The following is a 26,829-nucleotide window of genomic DNA, read 5'->3' on the forward strand; positions in this document are numbered from 1 at the left end:
TCTGCGTGCTTTATTTATACTTTTCTGTGTGTCTGTGTGTGCGTCTGTGTACAAAGATAACAAAGTTATTCTTAGAACCAGAGCTGAGGTTCCCCTTTTCTATCTGTATGTTCTTACAGAAAGAAGAAGCTGCAAGTTGTTTATCACAGAAAAGTTTCATGTCAAAAGTCACGTAGACATTTGCTTAGTGATAAATAAAAGAATACATTTCATGTAGCTGATCACATACACAATTATCTTTTGACATTCCGCCCTGTTTATCAGAGAAATTAAATGTACAATAAGTAACTACTTGTCTTTCACATTCTCAGTTACTACATCATTAGTTACACTTCATCTAACAAATAGGAAAAAAAAGTCTTCATGATCTTCATCGGTTTTGGTACATCTACGTATGCCATGAGTGACAAGCTTATCATCTGTGAAATTACAGCTTTTAAACAAGGAATAACTCAAATAAAGAAAATAAAATAAAATCAGGAAAAGTCCAACGACGATCAACAGTCTCTTTAAAACCTGTTAAAGTTGAGCGCTTCTTCCTGGAGGAGGATGTTGATGTCATTGTGCACTTTACAAAAGTCATTCTGAAGGTGTGGTCGGAGATCAGAATTAGTGCACTTGTTCCAGGGTGTTTCCCATATATGGTTGTGTCAATATGCTCGGCATGTGCGAGCAGACGTAACAGTCTTTCTCTGTGGTTCTGTTAAACAGGTATCTGTATCAGGCATTTTTCATCCAAGGATGGATGTTATCTTGTCTCATGTCCATTAGGTGGAAGTTGTCGTGCGTCCATCTTCTCTGTCTGCCTCGTGGCTCAGTTGCTGTTGGCATCAGCTGGGGTCCTGTAAGGGTGAGCTTGGTAGTCAAGGTAACCAGCAGGGTTCCCCTTCCCATGGTTGCACATAGGTCCACACTGGAAAAAATGGCCCTCCAAAAACAAGAAAAAAAAACTTAATACAAGATATTTTTTGCTTGAAATAAGTGAAAAAATCTGCCAATGGAACAAGTGAAAATTCTCTTGACAAGATTTCTTGAAATAAGACAGTTTAATAAGCCTTGCAAGATCTTGAAATTAGCCGGAAAAACTCATTCTTAGCTATATTTTACTAGTGTTGTGAAGTTTGTGTGTCTCATAATAAGTTTGTGACACTCAAAAGTAGCATTTTCCCCTCAAAAGTAGCTTCTTTTTTTTAAACCTTCCAACATCACACTCTTTGTTTTAAGTGTATATAACTTATTTTGAGTTCTAAAATGTGACACTGTTCTAGATTTAAGTACACCACCTTACTTAAAATAAGATTAGAAACTGGCATTTTGAGACAAAATTTATGTAAGTTAGCATTTTTTACTAGTATTTTTGTAATAATTCTCCATTTCTAGTGCATTTACCTTTCTATACAGCAGTAATACTGTTCTAGATTCAAGACATTTACCTACTACTTATAAGACAAAAAAACATGAAAACTATAGATTTGCAGAGCAGCAACTTTATTGGTAAAGCCCCATAAACAGAGAGGACTGCATTAAAGAAGTCATTTTGCAGTGACTTTTTGTTCTGCCCAATCTGGCCCTTAATACACTGCTAAAATCTGTGCATTGCACAGGCACAATTCAAAGCACAGACAAACACACTGCTAGGCATACTAAAACTGCTCAACCTGTAACATTTGTTATTAATACAAAGTGTTTTTATCATTTAAATTAAAGGTCCTGGGCTATATTAACATGGACATTTGACAACATTCTTCAAACAATACCATTGTAAAATTATCATTAAGGATGCACGGAGCCTATCCGCTGAATACACTGTAGCCTAAACTCAACATTAAAAAAAAAAAAAAAACAACCTTTAAAATCAACTAAAAGCTAGGCAGTCTCTGCACTGCACAAACCAAACATAAAATGTCGGCATGTTCGCTGATATTATCGTGCATCCTTAATTATAAAACTGGGCTAACCTGGCCAATTTCCAAACAAAAATCAATCGCAACCAACATGGACTGTAGTAGCCTTGGAAGGAGAGAAGTGCTTTCCTATAGTCCACATCTTAACCACACTGGCTCTACTGGCCAATAAAAGCATTCCAGTCAGCCATGCTCTTCTTGTAAGATGATGTGAGATCTCGCTCATTGATTTTGTCCAAGAGAACCTCCGTCTGTATGACGGAAAGCAGAGTGGCTACACACTTTGGGTATGTAAGGTGTAGGGTATAATAGTAGGCCATAAGGTATAAAGCACCCTCCGTAACCTCGTCTTTTGGAAACGTGGTTATTGGCACATCTCCTACCGCTAGGATGCAGTTGGACGGACTCGCGATCAGGACTGGGCAGGAGAGAGGACGTTTCATCAAAGAGGTATTAGGGTCTTCTTGGTCCTTTAACACAGACAAACTTTTGTAAGGATTATGCACTTTTGTTTCAAACACATAACTAAAGCTAAATTACAACAAAAGTTGAGGTTCTGAGAAAACACATCTGAAATTGCTACTTTTTAATTATTCTCGATGGAATTACTGTTCACATATGTCTAGCCTTCCTGAAAAACAGAAAACCAAGGCTACATTAAATTAGGTATCATTGAGGTGATAAAAATGTGCTACCACGTAATGCATACATGTTTGTATTTACTGGTCACAGAGATCGAACCTGTGAGAAACCTCATTCCAAAAATGTGTTTTAGGTGCCTTTGAAGGCTTAGAACATATAGTATGTGAATATAAAATACTTTGGCACTCATCAGAAGAAGCATTTTTTTAATACTGTTGTCCCAAAAAGAACAAAAACAAAAAACAACTGCTACATTTTACACAACTCACCTCAAGGACATGCACCAGAGCCTCACTCGCATCCCGTGCCCTCTTTGGAGGAGCAGAGGTGGATGGGAACAGTGATGGCAGCACACACAGGATCTCAAGAGCCTATTCAGCTGTACAGAAAAAAGAATCATCTCATTACCACACTTAAACAAAATCCTCAAGATAAAAAAACAAACAAAACAACAACAACAAATATTTGGCCAGTGATAACCGTCATGGATTGAAAAGGTGAACAACAAGACACTACCACATGAAAGTTAAAGCTGTAATCCACAGTTTAAGCTTGTCACAGTAACCTAATAAATTGCTAAATTGTGTAGATAATTGTTGTATACTGTGTTTATAGTAGGCTAATATGACTTATGCTTAAATGCTAACTATGCCTACATTGACCTACATTGCATTAATGTCAGTCTGTAAAACTTAATGCTGAGGAGGGGAGGGAGGGGGAACAAAAAGGGATTTATCTTACATTTTATGTTGTGTAGGCTCACTGATTAGTGAGCCTACACAACAATCTTTCCCTAAACTGGCCTGTTGGTTTTTATTTTTAGCCTTTTGTAGCGTTGAGTACGGTGGCCCTGAGAGGCCAAACGGACTGCAACTTCAGAAAACACTTGCAAAAAGAAAAACACTTGCAAAAAGAAAAATGCTGCAAAAAGAAAAACACCTGCAAAAAGAAAAATGCTGCAAAAAGAAAAACGCTGCAAAAAGAAAAATGCTGCAAAAAGAAAAAACACTTGCAAAAAGAAAAATGCTGCAAAAAGAAAAATGCTGCAAATAGAAAAACACTTGCAAACAGAAAAATGCTGCAAAAAGAAAAACACTTGCAAAAAGAAAAACGCTGCAAAAAGAAAAACACTTGCAAAAAGAAAAACGCTGCAAAAAGAAAAACGCTGCAAAAAGAAAAACGCTGCAAAAAGAAAAATGCTGCAAAAAGAAAAATGCTGCAAAAGCACACAAAGCACAACGGAAATGGGAAAAAAGACAACGGAAATGTTTCTGGGGAGACAATAACCGGACGGACCAGTTGCACGAACCAAAACGTATGTATGGCTGTATCCCAATTCAGGGACTGTTTCCCAATTCAGGGTCTGCAGCCTTAAAGTACGCAGCCTTAACGGTCCTTAAGGGCCGCACTCAAAGACCGCTGAGGCCGGCTTGTAGGCTTGTAAGATGGGACGGTCTAGCCTCCGTCGCGCTGCCCAGGTTGCCTAGTAACCATGATACTAACAGCTGGAAACGTTTCATACAGCTTTGTTTGACAGAAATGAAGGAGAACATATTTTGTACATTTGTTTCTACATGAGCTTTGTGTGATTTGATAAGTATCTGAGGCTGATGATTTTTGGGCTTCATTTCTGTACTGAACAGTCATTTAAGATTAGCTAGTAAATAACAATTAGCTCATGTTGTTCATGAGACTAAAGTCATCTCACTTTGGTAATGTAAATATAATATGGCCAATATTTTATTAATCATTATTAGTTATTACAGCAGTGAACATGAACTCTGTGCCAAACACTGAGCTTCAGTAAAGATTCAAGTTGCATTTATTTATATTTCCTATCACCTTAAATCTTCACTCAAAGACAAGCATCTTTGACAGTGTATATATAGATGTATTATATATAAGAGACAAATATTGTTTTTTTTAATATGTTGGCATTACTAAATTTGGCTCAATGCTTATATATGTGTGGAAGAAGCAAATGTACGAGCTGTGATAACTGTTTCTGATAGAATGAAGAGTAGACTGATATATTAAATATTCCTTTATTGGGTGAGAAAATCAGACCATGTCATAACTGCTTTAAGTCATACAGAATAGATATCAGAGCCTTAAACAGGCTGACTTCTGCTAAATGGGTCAAACTGGGCAGAAAGTACACAAACACATAACATCCTTATAGAATATGATGTAACACTATAGATCAACTTACCTCAGAATATATAAAGCATATAAACAATTACAGCAATATGATGCAACAAACACAGCAGTGCTACTAATCCAAAATACTCAAAGCTTCATAGAACTGAAACAAACATTTATTTTTAGCTCCATTCTGCTGCTGATACATACTTTAGGTTTCTGAATATTAAACTTGTTGCTGCCTTTCATAGTGTGTAACTTGAAGGCCCTGAGTACTTTCTCCCACACTGAAAACACTGGAATGATAACATTATTTGAACATTACCTAATAAGACTGATTCAGGACAGACAATTAGTTATGTTAAACTTTCCTAGCAGTCCTTCACAAACAGGGAACAGTCTGTCTATTCTCTCCATCTGTCAGCTGCTGCTGGCTCTTCCTCCTCCTCTTCCTCACACACTGCTGAGTTTGTCCTGGTGGATCATCAGGGGTGCAAAGCCTCACAGATGATGTGCAGCAGTGGGTCCCTCAGTCTGTCCTCACTCTGGACACTTGCAGTTGTCACACATGGAAATCAAATGTGTGATAAGCTGCAGGATTCAAACACAAGTGTAACTTATAAATACATGTTCATACTTTTATTCCACAATCAGAGAGAAAGAAACAGAGAGAGAGTGCAGGACAGACAGACAGACAGGTGACAGTCTCAGGTGTATACACTGCTACAAAACAGCACAAGAGAAGGAGGATTTAGTGTTTGTGTTATTACGAGTGCTGAACAAGAAGAGTTCCAGATGGTCCAGTGGACACATGTGTGACTCCTGTGATTAAAGCATCTTTCTTTCAGCTTAACGAGTGAACCGTCAGCTCGTTCAAACACACGTTAAACTCCGTTTGGCTCGACACCACCGAACAGAGGCAGCAATATAACATAGCGAACATTAACAGTGCAGTGAATCCTGCTTGTGCCGTCATATTCAGGACTGCAAACCGAGCAGCATCACTGACTTTCAGCTTGTTGTGTTTGTGGATATATGACTGACTTTAATTATCCACAAAATCATCAGATTCTCTGTAAGATTAAGGTCGACTATCTAACGGCGTATAAAGTAAAGGCTTTAAAACAAAGTAAATGCTGAAAGTACAAACATCGCTAATGTCACATAACTTTGCCGGCATGTGGCCAACAGTAATGTTTTAATGTTCCTCATTATTAAACATTTGCACATAAATAAGTGACATCATATTCAGAACTTACTTTTGAAAGTTTACTCTTTGGCCGCTCCACTTCTTTGAAGTGTCTCCCAGTGCACTTGTTAGCATGTTTTGGTTCGTGCAACTGGTCCGTCCGGGTATTGTCTCCCCAGAAACATTTCCGTTGTCTTTTTTCCTATTTCCGTTGTGCTTTGTGTGCTTTTGCAGCGTTTTTCTTTTTGCAGCGTTTTTCTTTTTGCAGCATTTTTCTTTTTGCAGCATTTTTCTTTTTGCAGCATTTTTCTTTTTGCAAGTGTTTTTCTTTTTGCAGCATTTTTCTTTTTGCAGCATTTTTCTTTTTGCAGCATTTTTCTTTTTGCAAGTGTTTTTCTTTTTGCAGCGTTTTTCTTTTTGCAGCATTTTTCTTTTTGCAAGTGTTTTTCTTTTTGCAGCATTTTTCTTTTTGCAAGTGTTTTTCTTTTTGCAGCATTTTTCTTTTTGCAAGTGTTTTCTGAAGTAGCAGTCCGTTTGGCCTCTCAGGGCCACCGTAGTTGAGTCTGTTTTCCCTGCGCATAACTAGTAAAGGTGCGGCTTTCAGCTCCTTCAAGAAGGAGAGGGGGAGTGGGGGATTAGGCCTTTAAAATTTCAAATTCTCCTCCTCCTGTCCTCAGTGGCATCACTTTATGGACCGCTGCTTTAACATGCTTAAAGATCCAAACTATACTCTGATGACTAATAACACCAAAACATCATTGCTTACCTTTATCCATTCCCATTGGGGGCTTCAGCGTCTTTTTCCATACACCAAAAAACTGCACCTTCTGGCAGAAATCTTGCCATCTTCCCTTCAGTTCATTGACGAAGTTGCCATTATCTTTATCCAAAATGCGATGAAGCTCCTCCATCACCTATAAAATATTCAGCATACCAATACAAACATGTCAATGCATCACTGAGGAGCAAGAAGTTGGTATGATAAACATTGTTTGGTTTGAATCACGTGGATTCAACAATGACTTACATGGCCAATGTCCTTGAAGCAAGGATATGCTTCTAGAACCTTTTTGTGTCTGTCCTCCTCGCGAATAGTATTTGAATCAATGAATGCTCTTCTGGCTGAAATTCCAAATCCAGGAGCTGAGAGACATCCTGGTGGTTTGGGTTTTTTATATTAAACAAAGTTTGTAGGGTATTGTAGTGTTTGGCCAAGGTTGCTGGACAGTGGGTGTCTGGACTGTTGATATCCGCAGGCTTGTTTGCTGCAAGACACAAAATTACATAAATAATGTCTCTCACTTTAAAAAAAAAACTTATGTCATTAAAATGACAAATGTCAGAAATATAAAACATAAGTCCTTTTAATCTGTTTAAAAATAAAATTTGCATACATTACCCTTTAAAACCGACACTGTGACCTCATCCAGTCCTTCCATGCTGTTAGCCTACTTAGCACACTAGTTAGCTTTTTTTGTCGTTAGCTTGCTTCGTCCAGTCACTGTTCGGCTGCAACGTTACACAATATAAACACACCAAAACATTTAGAACTTTCGAAAGGAGTGTAATATGTACAAAGAAAATGAGCACTGTATAATACATTTTAACTTACTTCCAATGAAACACGGATGCAAAGAACTCTCGGACAGTAGTGGCAGGCACGTGTCTGCATGAACTTAAGATGTCCACCAGATCATTCACCACAGCCAGAAACGAAGTTCGTGTTCAATTTGCCTGACATTTCTTTGGCCCAAAAATCCTAAAAGGATGATTCATTGGTTTTTAAACCAAACAACTGTCTCTGTGCATTGCAAAATAACGTTAATTATTATAGGTTAAAAAAAAAATAATTTAGTTTATCCCCCACATTTACGACAATTTAGCAGGCGCGTGTAACCATGGTAACGAGTTATTTTACGGCACAAATGCAGCCCGCGCTACCGAATGAAACATACTAGCTTCCAACATGATTTGGCGTTGCTTTATATGCTACGTGTTTGTAGCATTGAGTCTGAGACAACGTTTGAGTCACATTAATACCATGCACAGCCGCAGCCCTGACTTTCGCGTGGTGTGTGGAATTGATGGCTGTCCGAGTGAGTACAGAGTGTATAACTCCTTCTACTATCACGTAAAGCGGACACACGCGCGTCACCTTCTCGGAGTGGAAGCGGATGAGGAGGAAGGATCAACCCGCCACGGTTTACCTGGAGCAGGTGAAAGGACGGACCCAATCAACCAAACTAACGCCAGTTCTTCAGTAACTGACGAGGGCTCAAGCATCCCCACACTAACGGTAAGTTATTTTAACAAAAGCCAGAGAAACGAGCTGCAGAAGCTGTAACATAATGTTAGCATTTACTTTGGCTGATCCAAGTACGTCCATTAAATGTGTTGTTTTTGACAGATTTATGTTGTACTTTTATTTTAACAGTGATGAGTGTCAAACTAGTTGCTTCGCTAAATTAAGTAACTCACCTGAAACGTAAATGAGAGCTGCGGCAGAAACGCAAAGCTGCAGTCTTGTCAGACAGTGTTTTTTTTCAGTCATCCGTTCGCTCCGGTGAATGCATCCAAACTTTGCAAAAAGTCCTATTAGTTTTAAAGAAAAGTTGATATATTGTTGAAATATGTGTTGAAATCAGCTGGTAAAAGCCAGTCAGCTAACTGAACCTATGTAAATAGGTTTACATAGGTTGCTATCATGTTTACATATAATGTGTTCAAGGTCCACTTAGAGAATGACTATTAGGCAAAGCAAACCAAAATGAAGTGATTTGTTCAGAGTTACTGTCCAAAAAAATTTAAACGCACAAAAAAATACTCATCTTCACATTAATAAAAGCATTAAAGTCAATATTACTTTTATTGTCAGTATTGCTTATTTTTTTTAAAGGTGAAACTACTAAATATAACATATTTCAAATTGTCAGCAACTTGTCCGACAGTAAATAACTGACATAAGTAATTACTTTCATACAAACCAATCAGTAAGTTATTTTGTATATTTTTTAAATGAGTAATCAGTTATAAATAACTATTTACATTTCCGAAGTAACAGCAAGACTACTAACAACATTAACTCTTACTTTTATTTCTAAAACTATCTTTTGTTTTTCTTTTCTTTACCTTTTCTTCTTAGTAACTCTGGAGGTTGTGTTTTTGGTGGCATTTGTCTGACTGTTAGCAAAATAACTCAAAGTTATGGACAGATTTTAAATTTAAAGGAAATGTCACAAATGGGCCAATGAACAAGTAATTCAATTTTGGTTGTGATCAGGCATGATCGAGGAATTTAAACTATACTGTACTGAACTCTCCATGTGCTTTGGTAGTCTTATTAATCTATTATCAAGTACTGCTTTGTTTGTCATTTTAGTTGTCATTTTAAAAGTTCAAATTAAAGACATCAGTCAGTAAAAATACATCTACCTTGTACCTTATGGGCATGAATCTAGCTAACTAATGAATGCAATATTGTTTGGTGATTGCTACCTATCAATGCAATTATTTATTTCTGTTTTAATAGATATGTTTTTGTTATTCTGTTTCAGAGTGGATTTCAAGAAGATGGAGAGGGTCACCTGAATCTTGACTTTTATAAACATGCAACTGCATTTCTTCTTCAAGCCAAGGAAACTCATCGACTGACACAGGTAATTTATGCCATTAATTTTCCATTGAATTGTATTTCATTGTTAGAGAACCTAAAAGCAATTTGCTTAACTTATGCTTAACAGTGCTCAAGCTATAACTTGGGCACTGTTCAGACCTGGCATCCTGAATGATCTGATCATAAATGGACAGCTTTAGGTATGTGAGTGAAACACCTGACATTAGAATGTGTCTCCATGTACTTCATGGGTGACCACTCAGATCTCACTCCCCCACTATATATGGAAATAGACATGTATGTTGCATCCAAAATCTGCCTATCACTATATTTCCTTAGCATGAGCTAAGAATAGAAACAACATAATACACACAACACAAATTTTCAATTTGCATTTCCACCTATGATCCGATTCCTCAAAATGCATTATAATTAAGTGAAAACAAGGTCTTAACGTTGCATAAGGCATTATTATTCTTTACAACAAAAAAATTGGGTGGTGGAGGTAACTTATTTTGCTCATTGCATCTCACTAACTTTATGTAACTGAAGGGTTCCATTTTCAAAAATTGTGTCTCTGTGAGTTTGCACGTTGACTGTGTTTTCATATGAATTTTGTAATTAAGGATTTTCCTTTGTTTTTTCCTCTTCCACAGAGAGCTGTTAACCACATCGTGAGTGGAATCCAGCAATATCAGGCCGTATTATTGGAGCACCTAAAACAAGAAATGAGTGACACGATTGAGAGACATTTTGGGGACCTGGATCAACTAAAGAGTGACACAATGGGGGTATTTGACCAGTTTGTTGACCCTTTCACTCAAATTGCTTCCACCCATTTGCAGGACAAGACCATCAAAGAACTGTTAAAACCAGTTGAACCAGAGATTATTGTCACAAAACTAACAGTCTGTTATTCGAAGCATGGAGACTCCAGAGTTCTTGCCATTAAGGACCATTGTTTTCATTACATACCGTTGGTGAAAAGTTTGGAGCAGCTGCTATCACATCCAAGAATGCTTGCAATGATTGATGAGAGGCCAAAGCCATGCAAGGATGGCCAAGTTGTCACTGCAAGTGGTGAGAGGACAATTCATGGGGCACTCATATCTGTGTGTGGAGACACTCTAGCTCAGCATGAAGTGGCTGGATTTAAGGAAGGAGTGGGTTTTGCCTACAGTAAATCCAGGCACTGCGACTGCCACTTTGAAGACATGCAGGAAAAATTTAATGAAGATTTGTTTGTTAAAAGGACCATGGCCAGTCGTAACAGGCAATGTAATGACATTGAGAAAGCAAGTACTGACTTTCTGAAAGACAATCTAAAAATAACGTATGGTATAAAGAGGAAAAGCAAGTTAACAGAATCTCCTCACGTTGATATAATCAATCAAACCCCACAAGACATCATGCATGTTATTCTTGAAGGCGTTGCCCCATATAAAATCAAATGTGTTTTAAAGAATCTTGTGCTTTCAGGGCAAATGAACTTAGATTCATTCAATAGTGCAATTCTGTGTTTCTCTTATTCTCCTGTTGATGTGAGGGATAAGCCTTGCCCCATATCTGTCAGTACGCTGTCATCAAATGACAATAAATTGAAACAGTCAGCTGGGCAGATGCTGGTTTTCTTAAAGATCCTTCCATTTCTTATGGACAAAATTGGAGAAAATCATTACACACAAATGCTACGTAACATGTTAGAGATCATAAAAATTCTGTTTTCACCTATTATTGCTGTCTCAACTCTCTCCAGACTGAAGCTTTTAATAGAGCTGCATTTAAAACATTTCAAACAACTGTTTCCAGATGAAAATATTATACCTAAACAGCATTATTTACTGCATCTTCCTTCTCAGATTAAGGCTCTTGGTCCTACAGTGAGGCATATGTGTATGTGCTTTGAGTCAAAACATTGTTTCTTCAAGCAGTGGGCTCTGAAAAGTAGTTTTAAGAATATTTGTAAATCTCTTGTGAAGCACAACCAGCTTTATGAATGTAGTCAGAACGTGCATGAGAAACATCCCATTTTTTTTCAAGTGAAGTCGACATGGGTCCAGCCTCTGAGGTGAAAAATGTTCATTATGTAGAAGGCAAGATTAAAGACTTCATTGAGCAAGTTGAACATGTAGTTTCTGTACAGTGGATTATGCTACATGGAAATAAGCATTCTTGTGAAAAATCTTTGGTTATTTCTGATGTCATAAATGATGCTCCAGAGTTTGCACTTGTTAAAAACATCTATATTGTAAATGCATCTGTGTATTGTTTTGAATGCCAGCCTCTCTCTACAGTTGGGTGGAATGATCAATATTTAGCTTATGAGGTAGAAGTTCCCTGTCTAGCTCAGGCAAATATTTTTGTGGATGCAGGAAATCTTGTTGATTATACAGCATACCACTATGTAAACTTTAATAACAGCAAGTACATTCCAGTGAAGTATGATCTCACTGACATCATCAAACATCATTCTTGAGTCTTTTGTGAATATGTGGGCTGAAATAATGTTTTTAAACACTGGCAAAACATTTATTGTTCTATTGACTTTTTATTTTACTTTTGGCACAATCTGTTCAGTGCAACACAACTGAGAGGGAAACAATTTCAGTGTTTTGCCTCTTTCAATGTCACATTGATATGGTTTGACTGGTATGTAAGAAAAATAAATACACTGTGCTTAAGATACTAAGACTCATAATAATGCAATGTTGGGCATGTTGTTAATCTGCAGTTCTCAATAAAGTAGATTGGATGTCCTGATTCAAGTTAGGTCTATTTCTTGAAACAAGATGATACATCTTTTACAAATAACACAGCAGCTTAAAACGTTTATGAAATGCCAAAAAAGCTTGTTTCGTGTGATATATGACTCAAAACAATATGTTTTCAAGAGTTTTTCACTTAACAAGATATCCAAGATGCACTGTCTAAAAACAAGTTCCCATATCTCACTGAAACGTTACTCTTTAGCTGATTATGGCTTATTTTAAGTGTGATTAGTGCTTTTTTTGATTTTTGCAGTGCATCACACCTGCACCTGGCTGCCCTAAAGTTGATCAGATGGAGATTAGAGTGCGGGCTTACCCGACGGGGGCCCAATCAGCACTGCCCCCCCCCTCACCCCCGAAGCAACCAAGCGTAGGTGAGGCTTCCCTAATGTGCTTCCTCCTGGGTGTCGGGGCTTCCCGGGACCTCAACCTTTTTGCAGTGGCTCTGATGTATCCAGGAGGGTCTCTCTGTAATTTTACAGGCTGTGGGTGTGGTCAATAACACTTGATATGGACCCTCCCAGCGAGGCAAGCTCCAATTTTTCCTCTGGAGCACCCGTATTAGGACCCAATCGCCTGGTTTCAACCTGCAAGAGACTGGAGAAGAGTCGCACGGCAGTTTATTGTTCAAAACAATATCCTTATTTTCTAGTAGTTTTGCCATCCATTCTGTCAGAGTTGTTTCTCTGACAGATTTGTCTAAAGGTTCACTTGTCACTGGTAGAGGAAAAGGTCTCCCATGAACAACCTCAAATGGTGTAAGTCTTTGAGAGCCTTGTGTTAATCTCATCCACATTTTCACTAGGCCTATGCATTCAGGCCATGGTCTTCCTGTTTCTTCCATGCATTTTCTGAGTCTCTGTTTTATGGTGCCCTTAGTTCTCTCTACTAACCCTGCACTTTGTGGGTGATAAGCACAATGGTTTTTTATGCTGAATCCTAGTGCTTCAGAGACTTTACTGATCACATCATTGACAAAATGTGTCCCATTATCTGATCTTATCAGAGTAGGGATACCATATGTTGGAATGAAATGATTGCATAGACATTTTGCAACTGAGATTGCATCTGCTTTTTTCACTGGATAAATCTCTGGCCATTTTGAGAATACGTCTATAATCACTAGAGCGTATTTTGAGTCTTGACTTTCACTTAATTCAATAAAGTCCATGTGCATGGTGTGAAATGGATAAGGTGGTGTGGGGAAATGTCCTCTTTTTGTCCTCAGATTGTCTTGTGAATTGTGTCTCTGACAGATCATGCATGTCCTCACAAATTCCTTTGCTGAAGTTTCAAAATTTAGAGTATAAAAGTATGTGTTTATGACCTGGACCATCCCTCCTGATGACACATGCGTAACTCCATGGGTCACTAATGCTACTGTTCTGTGTAGGGACTTTGGGAGTATTGGTTTACCTTCACAGGTCATTAGGTCATTTTCTATTTGTGCTCCACACTTCAGCCATTTCTTCTGTTCTGTGGTTGGCGCCGCTTTTTGTTCATCTTTAAGTACACCAAGTGGTATTTGCATAATGGATGCAGACATTAATGTGTCTACAGTTTGTTGTGCGGCTAATTTAGCTGCTTGATCTGCAAAGTTATTGCCTTTAGTTATTTCTGAATTATCTTTCTGATGTGCAGCACATTTACACAATGCTAACTGTTTTGGCAATGTTATTACTTCTAACAGTGTTTTCAGAAGATTTCCATGTTGCACTGGGTTTCCAGTAGATGTAATCATTCCTCTGTTCAGCCAAATTTTTGCAAAGTGATGTACTGCTGAAAAAACATACGGACTGTCACTGTATATATTTATCTCTTGGCCTGCGTGCAATTCACATGCACGTATGACTGCTTTGAGTTCTGCACTCTGAGCGGAGAATGAGGATGTTAGCGGTTTCGCTTCTGTGACTCTATCTGCTGTGGTCACTGCATAGCTGACGCAGTTTCGTCCTAGGCTATTCTTAGACGCTGAGCCGTCTACAAAAACGTCAGTGAAACCAGCTTGTGGTGTGCTGTAAATGTCAACACGTGGCTTTGTCTCCTTATCTAATTTTTGCATACAGCAGTGTGGATGACCTTCTTCAGGTGAGGCCAAAAGTGCGCTTGGGTTCAACTGACAACAATTCTCGATTCTAATCCGTGATTGTGACAATAATTTTCCAACATATGAGAGCTGTCTCGCATATATCAGGTAAGACAAATTGGCTTAGATTAAAATTTAAGTCACTGCATGGGGTACTCTGATGATCAGAGTGTGCTCTAAAACAATGTCACCAATGCTAAACTATATTCATCTGTAATGCTAGTTTCAAGTTACTGAATGCTTCTCCTGTTCTATTTCTTTGTAGATGCAAGACTACATTTTGATCTAAGGCATTTAGGTCATTTCTATTTTGTCAAAGAATTCATACATCTCACACATCTAACATATGTCAAACTTTTAAGTTAGCTCACAGCTCTAAAACTAGGCATTAATAAATCATATGCCTAATCATTATGTGTCACTGTGATCCACAAGTATGATCACAAAGTTGTTTTCCAAACCAACAAAACAAACAAACAAAAACAAAAAACAAATTGCGATGGCATCAAGGCTTTACACACATGAGTCAGGACACAAAAAGAAAAAAAAGAAAAAGCTGCTGCCAGAAACAAAGCAGAAGTGTGAGGAAAAAACTGAGCTCACAGACAGCTGCATGTGTGAGCTTTAATATGCAGCTTCTGCTCTAAAAATAAAAAATAAAAAAATTTTGTAGCTTGCTCATTAGCTTGGTAGTGTCCACATATTTAATTCAGCTTCTCAAACCTGTAGCTTTAGCTGTTGTATACAGGGTTTGGCTTATTAGTTGTTAGTATAGGTTTGCTCTATATCTCATCAAAGTCTCATCTAGGATGACAGGTTTTCAAGCAGGTCAAGTGCCTCTATGCACCTGATTAGTTTAGGTATTTTCTTTATTTTCTTCATCTCATGTATCATTGTACTGAATTCGAGCAAACCTTAAGCTTGAATCAGGCTACTTTTAACAATTATCCACCTCACATCATAACTGACTGAGGTGCCTCTTATTAATAATATTATGTCATTATTAATGTTATTATCTCTTTTTTATATAACAGCAATAGTATATAACAATATTTTATTTTGTATCCACCAAGGGCTGCGGGTGATCTGCAGTTTCACCCTTTCCCAAGCTGGAGACATTTTCCTTTTCCTTGGCTGAACAATGACACAGCCTTAATATACCTTATGCATCTCTCTATTTTATTTAATATGTTTTCGTGTGAATTATTTGCTTTCATTCATTTTATTCATTCTGGGCATGGTGGTCATCCCAATTTTGTTTCATTGTTAATACCAAATGACAGGGGATTTCTTTAAATCACCCTGCCGTTCTTTGTTCAGCTGAGACACCTGAGTTAGAAAACACACAAACACTGCAGATTTTCTTTAACTCGCGAGGGCAGCCATGAAATGCAGGATCTGCGCCTCATCTCTGTCTGCGTTTTTTATTTATACTTTTCTGTGTGTATGTGTGTGTGTGTGTGTGTGTGTGTGTGTGTGTGTGTGTGTGTGTGTGTGTGTAAAGATAATAGAGTTATTCTCAGAACTCAGAGCTGAGGTTCCCCTTTTCTAAGTCTGTATCTTCCAAAACAGAAAGAGGAAGCTGCAAGTTGTTTATCACAGAAGAGTTCATGTCAAAAGTTATTAGGTGAAAAGTCACGTAGACATGTGCTTAATGATAAAATAAAAAGATACATTTCATATAGCTGATCGCATTATACAATATTCTCTTTTGACACCAATTTACAGGTTGTTATCCTTCCTATTATTAGTATGAATACAGTAGAGATAAGCTCTAATTTAATTTAGCCTTTTGTTTATTCCACTTTATTCCTCTTGTATTTATATGTATTCAATTGGGTCTGTATCCAGCCCTTTTTTAAACTCCTACCTTGATCTCTAATCTTTCACTTGATGAGGGATTATTATGTTCTTCCTGATATGGGTGAATGTATAGTGGGACATTTTGTTTTCTTAGGATTTCTCCATCTACAAGCACTGATTTGTCCGGCGCCTGGACATTTCTTTTCTAGCCACTGCTCGTCAGCAGTGAGTCTTTGGTGGGCTGATTTCCCATTATCACAGAACTGCAGAGCTTTCTCTGGTACTAGACTCCGGGGTGGTGGCTGACACGCCCTTCTACTCCGCGCTATTCACGGAGCGGTGTCAGTTTTATGAGGCGGAACTCAACCTTTCCCCTTTATCACCAGTACTTAGGCTTTTGCAGGATACACAAAGAAAACAATAAAAAACAATGGAAGTAGTTCAGCAGCTTATTGTGCTGTAAAATCAACTTACTTCCAAAACACATATACATACACACAGATACACATTTGCGCGCTAATTTGTCACGAAGTATTTCACGGTCACTTCTAAAACCACAGTTCCTTGTAACGTAAACCCTATTTCACGCGTTTTTTTCCTTTAAACCCTTGCGGCGGGTTAGACCTAAACAGTGTTTTCTCACCCTCAGTCGTCTTTTGCTGGTTGTTCAGGTCATCTGGCTGTATCCCAGCGTCTTGGACCAGAACTATTACACCGGCCTAGACCCGAATTTTTCTTACGTCCCAGGACTCTCACCTCTACCTGGAGAGGGCTATCGACAGACTTCGGTGCTGGCTTCCCACGACGTCAGGATACAGCAGTCAGACCTTGCATTGGAGTCAGAGAAACGTGTCTGTTGTTTCCATCGCTAAGCTCGAAGGACCAATTTAAATGACAGGGGATTTCTTAAGAATCACCCTGCAGTTCTTCAGCTTGAGACACCTGAGTTAGAAAAGACAAACACTGCAGATTGTCTTTCACTCGCGAGGGCAGTCATGGACGCATAACCTGCATCTGCGTGCTTTATTTATACTTTTCTGTGTGTCTGTGTGTGCGTCTGTGTACAAAGATAACAAAGTTATTCTTAGAACCAGAGCTGAGGTTCCCCTTTTCTATCTGTATGTTCTTACAGAAAGAAGAAGCTGCAAGTTGTTTATCACAGAAAAGTTTCATGTCAAAAGTCACGTAGACATTTGCTTAGTGATAAATAAAAGAATACATTTCATGTAGCTGATCACATACACAATTATCTTTTGACAGAAGTTCACATCTCAGACGACCTCACCTGCACCACTAACACCACCTCCATCACCTCAGCCAGCTACATCATACGGTCAAAGAAGCTTCCAAGACCATCAGAACATCGCTCCCTCTGCTACAGGACATCTTTCACAAGTGCTTCATCAGTAAGGCCTCCTGTGTCATGCTTGACCCCTCACAATCCTCACATGGACTTTTCTCCCTCCTCCCATCCGGCAGACGCTGTCGCAGCATCGAGGACCAATCCTCCAGACTGCAACACAGCTTTTTCCCGCAAGCCATCAGACTCCTGAACCCACTGCCCCACTCCCCCCCACCACACACACCCACACAAACCATTATCTGACTCTATTGCACTCCACGTACCTCTGCCTTTGTAAATACAGATTCTGCTCTATGGACAATCCTACTCTCAGGAATCCTGCTCATGTTGGTCAGTTATTTCACTCAAGGTCACTTTAAATCACTCACACTGTAAACTGTAAAGCTGCTTTGTCAGTCATTTTAAACCACTTCAAAGTTACGTTAGACTGTTATTGATCCTTTTCACCTCAAAGTGTATACTTACTCCCCTTACCTTATTCTTAAAGTGTATAGTTATTTCTTACTTCTCCTTTATTTATTGTTGTTTGTTGCACTGAATGGAACTGGAGCCTCGGCATCTCGTCTCTCTTTATACTGTACTACATCTCTGTATACAGCAGAGATGACAATAAAGTTTACTTTGACTTTGAATACAGAAACTCATCTTCAGGAAGAGGAGAGAGGAGTCATATTTATCTCACTGAATCTCATCGAATGTTTGGTATTCAAGTGCTTACACATTTCTAAAGAGGGAATAAAACATTGCAAAAAAACCTGTCACTGTGATGTGTGTGGATCCTCCAGACGAGCGTCACTAAAAACTGATAAATCTGTTGTAGTAATGACGCAGAACACTCTCACATTTGTATGCATCAATAGCCTCTTTTCATGAAGATCATCTTATATACTGAAGAAATCAATGTTGGGCAACCAAATTCCATATAAAATATGGTCATAAAGGATTTAAAAGGGATTTATTTCAAAATTAAGAATACATATGAACTACAGACAAAGCCATTGTTCTACTTGGGGGTGATCGCGGCTCAAGAGTTGGCAATTCGTCTTGTAATCGGAAGGTTGCCGGTTTGAGCCCCGGCTCCGACAGTCTCGGACTTGGTCAAGACACTTCACCCGTTGCCTACTGGTGGTGGTCAGAGGGCCCGGTGGCGCCAGTGTCCAGCAGCCTCGCCTCTGTCAGTGCGCCCCAGGGCGGCTGTGTCTACAATGTAGCTGCCATCACCAGTGTGTGAATGGGTGGATGACTGGTTGTGTAAAGCGCTTTGGGGTCCTTAGGGACTAGTAAAGCCCAGTTACCATTACTTCACTCACATTAAACACAGCAGAAGCAAAGCTGAAAATTTTTCAAACCCAGTTTTGTTAAGCTCATCATTTTTTATATACAACAGAGGCCATGGATGAAATGTATTGTGTAACAACAAATCAAACTGAGATGAAGCTATAATGATTAAAATATACTGAAATCAATATATAATAATAATAATAATAATAATAATACATTTTATTCATAGGCACCTTTTGTTCTACTAATGTAAGGTGACCTTGAGGGTCACCTTACATTAGTAGAACAAAATAAACAAAATAAAACCATGAAGTAAACAAATAAAAAAACAACAACTATGAAAGCGAACCAAGGTAAAAACAAAACAAACCCCACATGTATGTTCTCGCTCTGCACTCATGGCGACCGTAGCTGAGGAGTGACTTATGAACTAAATGCTCAAAATCCAACTATTTTCTTTATTTGTCAATATCACAAATGTACAAAAGGCAGTTCAACCATGATATGTTGATGTGCTCACAGATCTTTGTAAAAGATCAACATACCAACAATGTAAACAGCCGCTGGTTTGTAATGTACTGAATCCTTCAGATTTTATGGCATTTTTGCCATCATCACGTTGACATTTTACTAGTGTGGTGACTCTGACTGACAAACAAAAAATGCTGCACACACTTCAATTAGATTTTTTGTTTGGTTTTCACGAAAAATTTAATTTTGACTAAACTTCTTAAGCTACACAATGTGAGCATTACTTTTACATGTCCATCTTTATAAATGCAGGTTAGTTCTGTTCCTGGTCCTTTTGGAGTCTTCATGTGCAGAGGAAGGAATCTAATCATCATTGACAGAAGACAACTGAAAATAAAAGAACAAGATTCAGCAGAGAACATATTTAAAATTCTTGAATGAGTTTGATCCAAATGACCGTGTGTCCTTGTGCTTCCACACAGATTATAACTGTTTATTCTCTCAGACACTGATTAGACTTTGAAGCTGATGTTGTTCAGACTCACTGTTGGTGAAAACGTAATGAAACGTATCAATCAGAAAATTTAAGCGGTAAATTAAACAGATTTTTATTGTCTTTGGTTTCTGTGATTATCATTATAAATCTTTTAAAAAAGCAAAATGACTTAAAGAAACTCACTTTCATGATCGTGTAGTCATTGTTTCTGATGTTTAATACAGCTTTCCTCTTCAATTTACTAATGTAGTAGAGCAGCAGACCAACACACAACAGTAAAGCTCCAACCAAGGACACACACACAACCAGAGGCAGGAAGAAGCCTGGACAGTCTGATGACGGTTTGGAGAGTCCTGGAGTGAAAGTGTGACTCTGTGTTGTTGCCTGTTGTATTGAGTCAGGAGGGTTTGAAGCTGCAAACGATCAACGCAAAGCAGTTAATCAATTAAAAGAAAATCCTGGTACGATTCAGCATGTTAATCGTGCTAACAGTACTCAATAGAAACTAAATACAGTATCGATACTATAATCAATACTAAGTGCAATACTCTTTTTCTTTTTCTGAAAAAGTTGTATTTTTTACTCAGTTGTATAAAGCATTTGCATTCTATTTTCATCCTATTGTATATTTTATTCTATTTATTCTACTGTATATAGTATTTTATTTTATTCTATTCTTTACAGTTGTGTACAGTATTCTTATTTCTATTCTATTCTATTCTATTCTATTCTTATTGTATTCTAATTTTGCTATATAACTTTTGCACTGTCCACTTCCTGCTGTGACAAAACAAATTTCCCACGTGTGGGACTAATAAAGGTTATCTTATCTTAATTAAGTATCTCATTAGTTTACCTATAGTCAAAGTTGGTCACAACCTGACAGGTCAGCTGACCTCAGTACCAGCACACATACCTTCACCAACTGGAAAATGTCTTTTAACCCTTTAAGATTTACCATAGAGCCAAGTTATAATGCAAATTTGCAAAATAATCAGCATGTGCATCAAAATAAACTATTTCCTACAGTGTAATCTGAATTCTAAGCATCCCAGAAATTACACAGAAAGGCATAAACTCAAACATGAATTTTAAAAACACCAGCTTATCTCAGTAAATGCCCTATAGGAACAAACATTTTCCATGAAAATGACATCACTTCTGGTTTGGGGCATCAGCTAGATCGTGCTGATGATCAGATCGGAAGCGTGTTTCTGGAATATTGTGTTTTTGTTGCTGCAAATGCTTTTCATGCAATTTTTGCAAAGCTCTATGTGGAAGGAAACCATGAACTAGCACAAGCTGAATGTATGTGATGTAAGTACACTTCCTCCAGTTTCATATGCAAAAAAAATATTACACTAGCTTTTAAAATAGTTACGGAAAACAGAGCGTGCCCGCTCCGAATGGCCATAAAGATCAATAGGATGTAATTTTCATTTAACCTCTCTACAGATGCTGTGAAGCTGCAACTGCTTTGAAACCCACCTCGATCCCAGCTCCTGCTCGCAGATTCAGTTTGACTCGATGAAGGTGTGGAGGCAGAAGGTTTTGAAGCTGTGAACACAATAAACAAAACAATCAACTGGATACAAAATCAATACCAAATATGACAATAAGAAAATATAATTATTAAATAATCCTACTGGTAAGATTTAACACAAAATGTTCTGATGAATATCATAATAAAGTAAATCTAGCATGAAAAATCAGCTGATCTCAGTCATAGCCCACATTGGCTTGTGGCTCAGCTGATCCCTTTGTACACATCCAACTAGGATTGATGGTGTGTGTGTGTGTGTGTGTGTGTGTGTGTGTGTGTGTGTGTGTGTGTTAGAAACATAATGATTTTGGTGAAAATGGTTAATTACAAATTCTGAAACAAATTCAATTATAAATACACAAAGAAAATTTGTCATGATTTGGTAAAGAAACTTACCCTCTACGACAAAAACATCATCAGTGTCATATGAATCAGGAGACAAAGGGTCGCCGTAACCACACCAGTACTGTCCCGTGTCAGACTTGGTCAGCTGTCTGATGGTTGCTTGAAGTCCAAACGCAGATCCTTTTGTGTATTTGATGCTGTACCTGCCATTCTCAGCTTTGTCATTAGTTGTGTCAATGAAAATATTTCCTTTTTTACACGGATTCTTACAAAGGAACTTCCTCTGTCCATGGACAGCATTGGCACATGGAAATGAGATTTCTTCTCCCTCAGTCTGCGCACGAAAGATTCCAGAGCTTTTATTAAATTCTGTAAAACAGATGAAAACTCATTAAGTACTATCTGTACTTCCTGTCAGCTGTTACATTCTAATGACAACATTTCCTGTACTCGTCTAACACAGAGCTTCAGTGTGTTATTACCCAAAGTGTGTTATAATCTAGTCTGGCATGGGTGTAATTAAAGTCAGTTGAACTTCTTTTAGTACAATGTATTCAGTGAATTCAAGTCAGTGTAATCTATGAATTACATAATAACAAATTAAAGTGTCTGAGTTAAAATAGCTCTGTATACAGGGTAAATATATTTAGCCTGAGAGTTTATGCAGGTGACTGCCATAATGAATTAATTAAATACACCATTAAATAATTAATGAAATGTGGCAATAATTAAAATTGGAAATAATTAATTAAAAAATATTTACGGCACATTTAATTAATTATTTACACATTTAATTCATTATTTAAATTGATGTATTTATTTAATTCATTATGGCAGTCCTGGCGTTCCATAGTGGATGGTTCCACAGTTATGAATTCGATGACACCCTGTCAGTGCACCCCAGGGTGGCTGTGGCTATAACGTAGCTTGCCATCACCAGTGTGTGAATGTGTGTGTGAATGGGTGGATGTCTGGATATGTAAAGCGCTTTGGGGTCCTTAGGGACCATAAAAGCGCTATATAGATACAGGCCATTTAGTAGAAACTCACCATTGGAAACTCTGACCTCAATGTCTGAGTATGAATCTGGAGCTGAAGATTTACCCAAACCATATCGATACCTTCCTGAATCAGACTTGGTCATATGTGTGATGGCGAAAGACAGCCTTCCTCTTCCTGAAGATGCATTTTTGTATTCAATCTTGAATCTGCCGCTCTGAGCTGTGGTTCCATCTGTTTTAATGAGAATGTTTTCTGCTTGCTCACATTTTTCTTTACAGAAGAACTTTATGTTTCCAGACACAGTGAGGTAATTATAAAGTGATAAATTCCCTCCTTCAGGTCCAATCCAAATGCTGGCTTTGACAAACCCAGTTGTACCTGTTGGACAGATAAACGCAGGTGATTCAGCTCAGTGTCAATACAAGATGTTAAACAGGTCAAAAATGTGATCTGTTTGTCTGTGCCATGGTCATGAACTGTGCGTTTCTTGTGACAGCTAAACTGGGAATTAGCCCTAACAGACAGCTCTGCCTCCCTCTGTCTGTGACCGTAGGTTTGACAGGAGAAACTAAATGAACAACATGCTAACCAGTGCAGGTCTGAAGCACCTACAGTGGGAGGCAAAAGTTTGGGCAACCTTGTTAATAGTCATTATTTTCCTGTATAAATTCTTGGTTGTTACAATAAAAAAAATGTCAGGAGACACACACAGTGATATTTGAGGAGTGAAATGAAGTTTACTGGATTTACAGAAAGTGTGCAATAATTGTTTAAACAACATCAGGCAGGTGCATAAATTTGGGCACTGTTGTCATTTTATTGATTCCCAAACCTTTTAGAACTAATTATTGGAACTCAAATTGTCTTGGTAAGCTCAGTGACCCCTGACCTACATACACAGGTGAATCCAATAATGAGAAAGCGTATTTAAGGGGGTCAAGTGTAAGTTTCCCTCCTCTTTTAATTTTCTCTGAAGAGCAGCAACATGGGGTCTCAAAACAACTCTCAAATGACCTGAAGACAAAGATTGTTGACCATCATGGTTTAGGGGAAGGATACAGAAAGCTGTCTCAGAGATTTAAGCTGTTTCCACAGTTAGAAACATATTGAGAAAATGGAAGACCACAGGCTCAGTTCAAGTTAAGACTCGAAGTGGCAGACCAGAGCCCGTTCTCACTCCCGAGGCGTAACATCCCGACGTTTTGTCACGTCCCGTGGCGTTCCTGAGGAGCACGAAAGGTGACCTTCCACGTTGTTATGGTACGCGGTGGGTTCCAGCCCTGTATTGCAGCCCCAAACCTAACCTTATCCCTAAGCCTAACCATAACCTTATTTGTAACCTGAACCATAACCTTATGCCTAACCATAACCTTATTCCTAACCTTAACCATAACCGTGTCCCTACGCCTAAACCTAACCATAACCTTATCCCTAAACCTAACCATGACCTTATTCCTAACCTTAACCAGCACTTTAATGACGTGAAATAGTGTTTTCCCAAGCGATTTTAAGGGAAAAAGCGAAGATGTGTAGATTGAGTGCAAACGGTTCTCATGTGTCCGCAGTTTTCCGATGTCGTCACGTAGGAACGCGTTGGGTGCCCGAAAACGTAATATGTTGACCATTTGTCACCTAGCGTAAAATGTTACGCTTTGGGAGTGAGAACGTGTTGCAGACCAAGAAAAATCTCAGATAGACCGAAGCGACGAATGGTGAGAACAGTCAGAGTCAACCCACAGACCAGCACCAAAGACCTACAACATCATCTTGCAGCAGATGGAGTCACTGTGCATTGTTCAACCATTCGGCGCACTTTACACAAGGAGGTGCTGTATGCGAGAGTGATGCAGAGGAAGCCTTTTCTCCGCCCACAGCACAAACAGAGCCGCTTGAGGTTTGCTAAAGCACATTTGGACAAACCAGCTTCATTCTGGAATAAGGTGCTGTGGACTGATGAAACTAAAACTGAGGTATTTGAGCATAACAAGGGGCGTTATGCATGGAGGAAAAGAACACAGCATTCCAAGAAAAACACCTGCTACCTACAGTAAAATATGGTGGTGGTTCCATCATGCTGTGGGGCTGTGTGGCCAGTGCAGGGACTGGGAATCTTGTCAAAGTTGAGGGACACATGGATTCCACTCAGTATCAGCAGATTCTGGAGACCAATGTCCAGGAATCAGTGACAAAGCTGAAGCTGTGCCGGGGCTGGATCTTTCAACAAGACAACGACCCAAAACACTGCTCAAAATCCACTAAGGCATTCATGCAGAGGAACAAGTACAACGTTCTGGAACGGCCATCTCAGTCCCAGACCTGAATATTATTGAAAATCTGTGGTGTGAGTTAAAGAGAGTTGTCCATGCTCGGAAGCCATCAAACCTGAATGAACTAGAGATGTTTTGTAAAGAGGAATGGTCCAAAATACCTTCAACCAGACTCTCATTGGAAGCTACAGGAAGCATTTAGAGGCTGTAATTTCTGCAAAAGGCGGATCTACTAAATATTGATTTCATTTCTTTTTTTGTGGTGCCCAAATTTATGCACCTGCCTGATTTTGTTTAAACAATGATTGCACACTTTTTGTAAATCCAATAAACTTCATTTCACTTCTCAAATATCACTGTGTGTCTCCTATATGATATATTTAACTGACATGTTTTATTGTAACAACCAACGATTTATACAGGAAAATAATGACTATTAACAAGGTCGCCCAAACTTTTGCATCCTGTATATCAGCCATGCCAAAAAAATTCAGGAACACAACCAAGCACCTCTGCGCCCTCTGTAGATGCTAGCATCAATATTATAAAAAGATTAATTGGAAAAAAAAAACACAACTACAGCAATACAAAGGTCATCTGTTCTCACCTGATAAGAAGAAGAAGATCACAGCACGGAGGAGCTTCATAGCCAAAGTGATCCAAATGGAGGAAATATGTTACACTTCAGGAGAACAGCTTCAACCTTGTCAGTCGCTTGTCTTTGTGTCTGATCAATCAGGAGCTGACGCTGCTTTAATTTAACATTTACTTCCTCTTTCTGTCTGTTCTGTGTGCATTTGCACATTTTAGAAACACACACAAAATCATTTCAATTCTCATCATATGAGAAAATCCGAATGATGTGTGTGTGTGTGTGTGTGTGTGTGTGTGTGTGTGTGTGTGTGTGTGTGTGTGTAATTTATTCAAGAGGAATAAAAGCAGGTGACAAGTTTGAAGCGTATTTAAAAGGTTTTTATTGTTTTTCTGCATTGATGTAAACTTTTGTGGCTTTCAACAATCGCCAACAAAGAGTGCAGGGGTAAGCACAAACACACACACACACACACACACACACACACACAAACAAACTGCAAGTCATAAACAAAATAAAGGATGTTACCTGTGAGTTCACTGAACTTCCACAACCTCTTCCAGTTAACATTACATTAGGGAGGGACCTTACTGGACAAAATAAGATCACTTTCTTTGTTTCACAATTTTGAATCAGTTTCACATCCTGACAGTTAATATACAAGAGCTGAATATGCAAGTCTTCTTAAAATACATCGGTAAAAATCTGCTGACTAGCACTTCACTTACTGATTACTGTAAGTAAGCCCAAAAAAAGGAACTCAAACAAAGACTGTTTGACAAAGTAAAAGTAAAGTAGGCTGAATATGTCCAAAAACAAAAGATAATCTTGCAATATAAGTGTCACGGTTCTCAGTTATATTCAGGTTCAATTATAGTCTCAGTTATTCTATTTTGAGTTTCTTATAGTCCCTGTTTGTTTCTTGGATTATTTGGTTCCCCCTTATGTCTTTGCCCGCTGTTACTGTCTCTGTGTGTCTGTGTTTGTGTGCTTGTATGAGCCCTCGCATCTTGTTTCCCTTCTTGTGTTCCAGTTCATGTTTCCCCAGCCCGCCATGTCTCCTCTCTCTCCCTCGCTCCCTCTCGTTTGCCTTTCCTCCACTCCTCTGTCAAACTCATGTGTCAGTGTTGCAGTCATTCATTTCCTGTTTTATTGTGAAGGTCTTGTGTTCCATGTTCAGTGTGTTTCATTTTGCTTCCCTGGTCTTGTCATGTCTACCGTATTTTTTGGACCATAAGGCGCATTAAGCGAAACAAAACAGTCAGAGAAGTCAAACTTTACTCAACTCTTTCTTCTTGCTTCCTCCACTTCTGTACCATTGA

At 38.5% G+C, this 26,829-nt stretch overlaps 2 protein-coding genes and 1 long non-coding RNA gene across 3 annotated transcripts in view; 1 reads left to right on the forward strand and 2 right to left on the reverse strand.

Moving 5' to 3' along the window:
• Positions 1-26,829, forward strand: part of LOC109196138 (uncharacterized) — a 64,838-nt gene that overhangs the window by 31,267 nt on the left and 6,742 nt on the right. The gene's annotated exons all lie outside the window — the stretch shown is intronic.
• On the reverse strand, positions 1,468-8,172 carry LOC109196139 (uncharacterized). Its single transcript, XR_002057599.2, has 6 exons — positions 7,490-8,172; positions 7,277-7,386; positions 6,905-7,142; positions 6,644-6,791; positions 2,816-2,925; positions 1,468-2,374 (listed from the first exon to the last, which is right to left on the reverse strand). It is a non-coding gene; the product is annotated as an uncharacterized LOC109196139 (long non-coding RNA).
• LOC102076717 (polymeric immunoglobulin receptor) lies at positions 19,230-25,666 on the reverse strand. Its single transcript, XM_005477797.4, has 6 exons — positions 25,523-25,666; positions 22,697-23,026; positions 21,698-22,015; positions 21,247-21,315; positions 19,942-20,171; positions 19,230-19,649 (listed from the first exon to the last, which is right to left on the reverse strand). The coding sequence occupies exons 1-6, from the start codon at positions 25,560-25,562 to the stop codon at positions 19,626-19,628; spliced, it is 1,011 nt and encodes a 336-aa protein (XP_005477854.1). The 5' UTR covers positions 25,563-25,666; the 3' UTR covers positions 19,230-19,625.

The sequence above is a fragment of the Oreochromis niloticus genome, linkage group LG20 (assembly GCF_001858045.2).
Source record: "Oreochromis niloticus isolate F11D_XX linkage group LG20, O_niloticus_UMD_NMBU, whole genome shotgun sequence".
NCBI lineage: Eukaryota > Metazoa > Chordata > Actinopteri > Cichliformes > Cichlidae > Oreochromis > Oreochromis niloticus.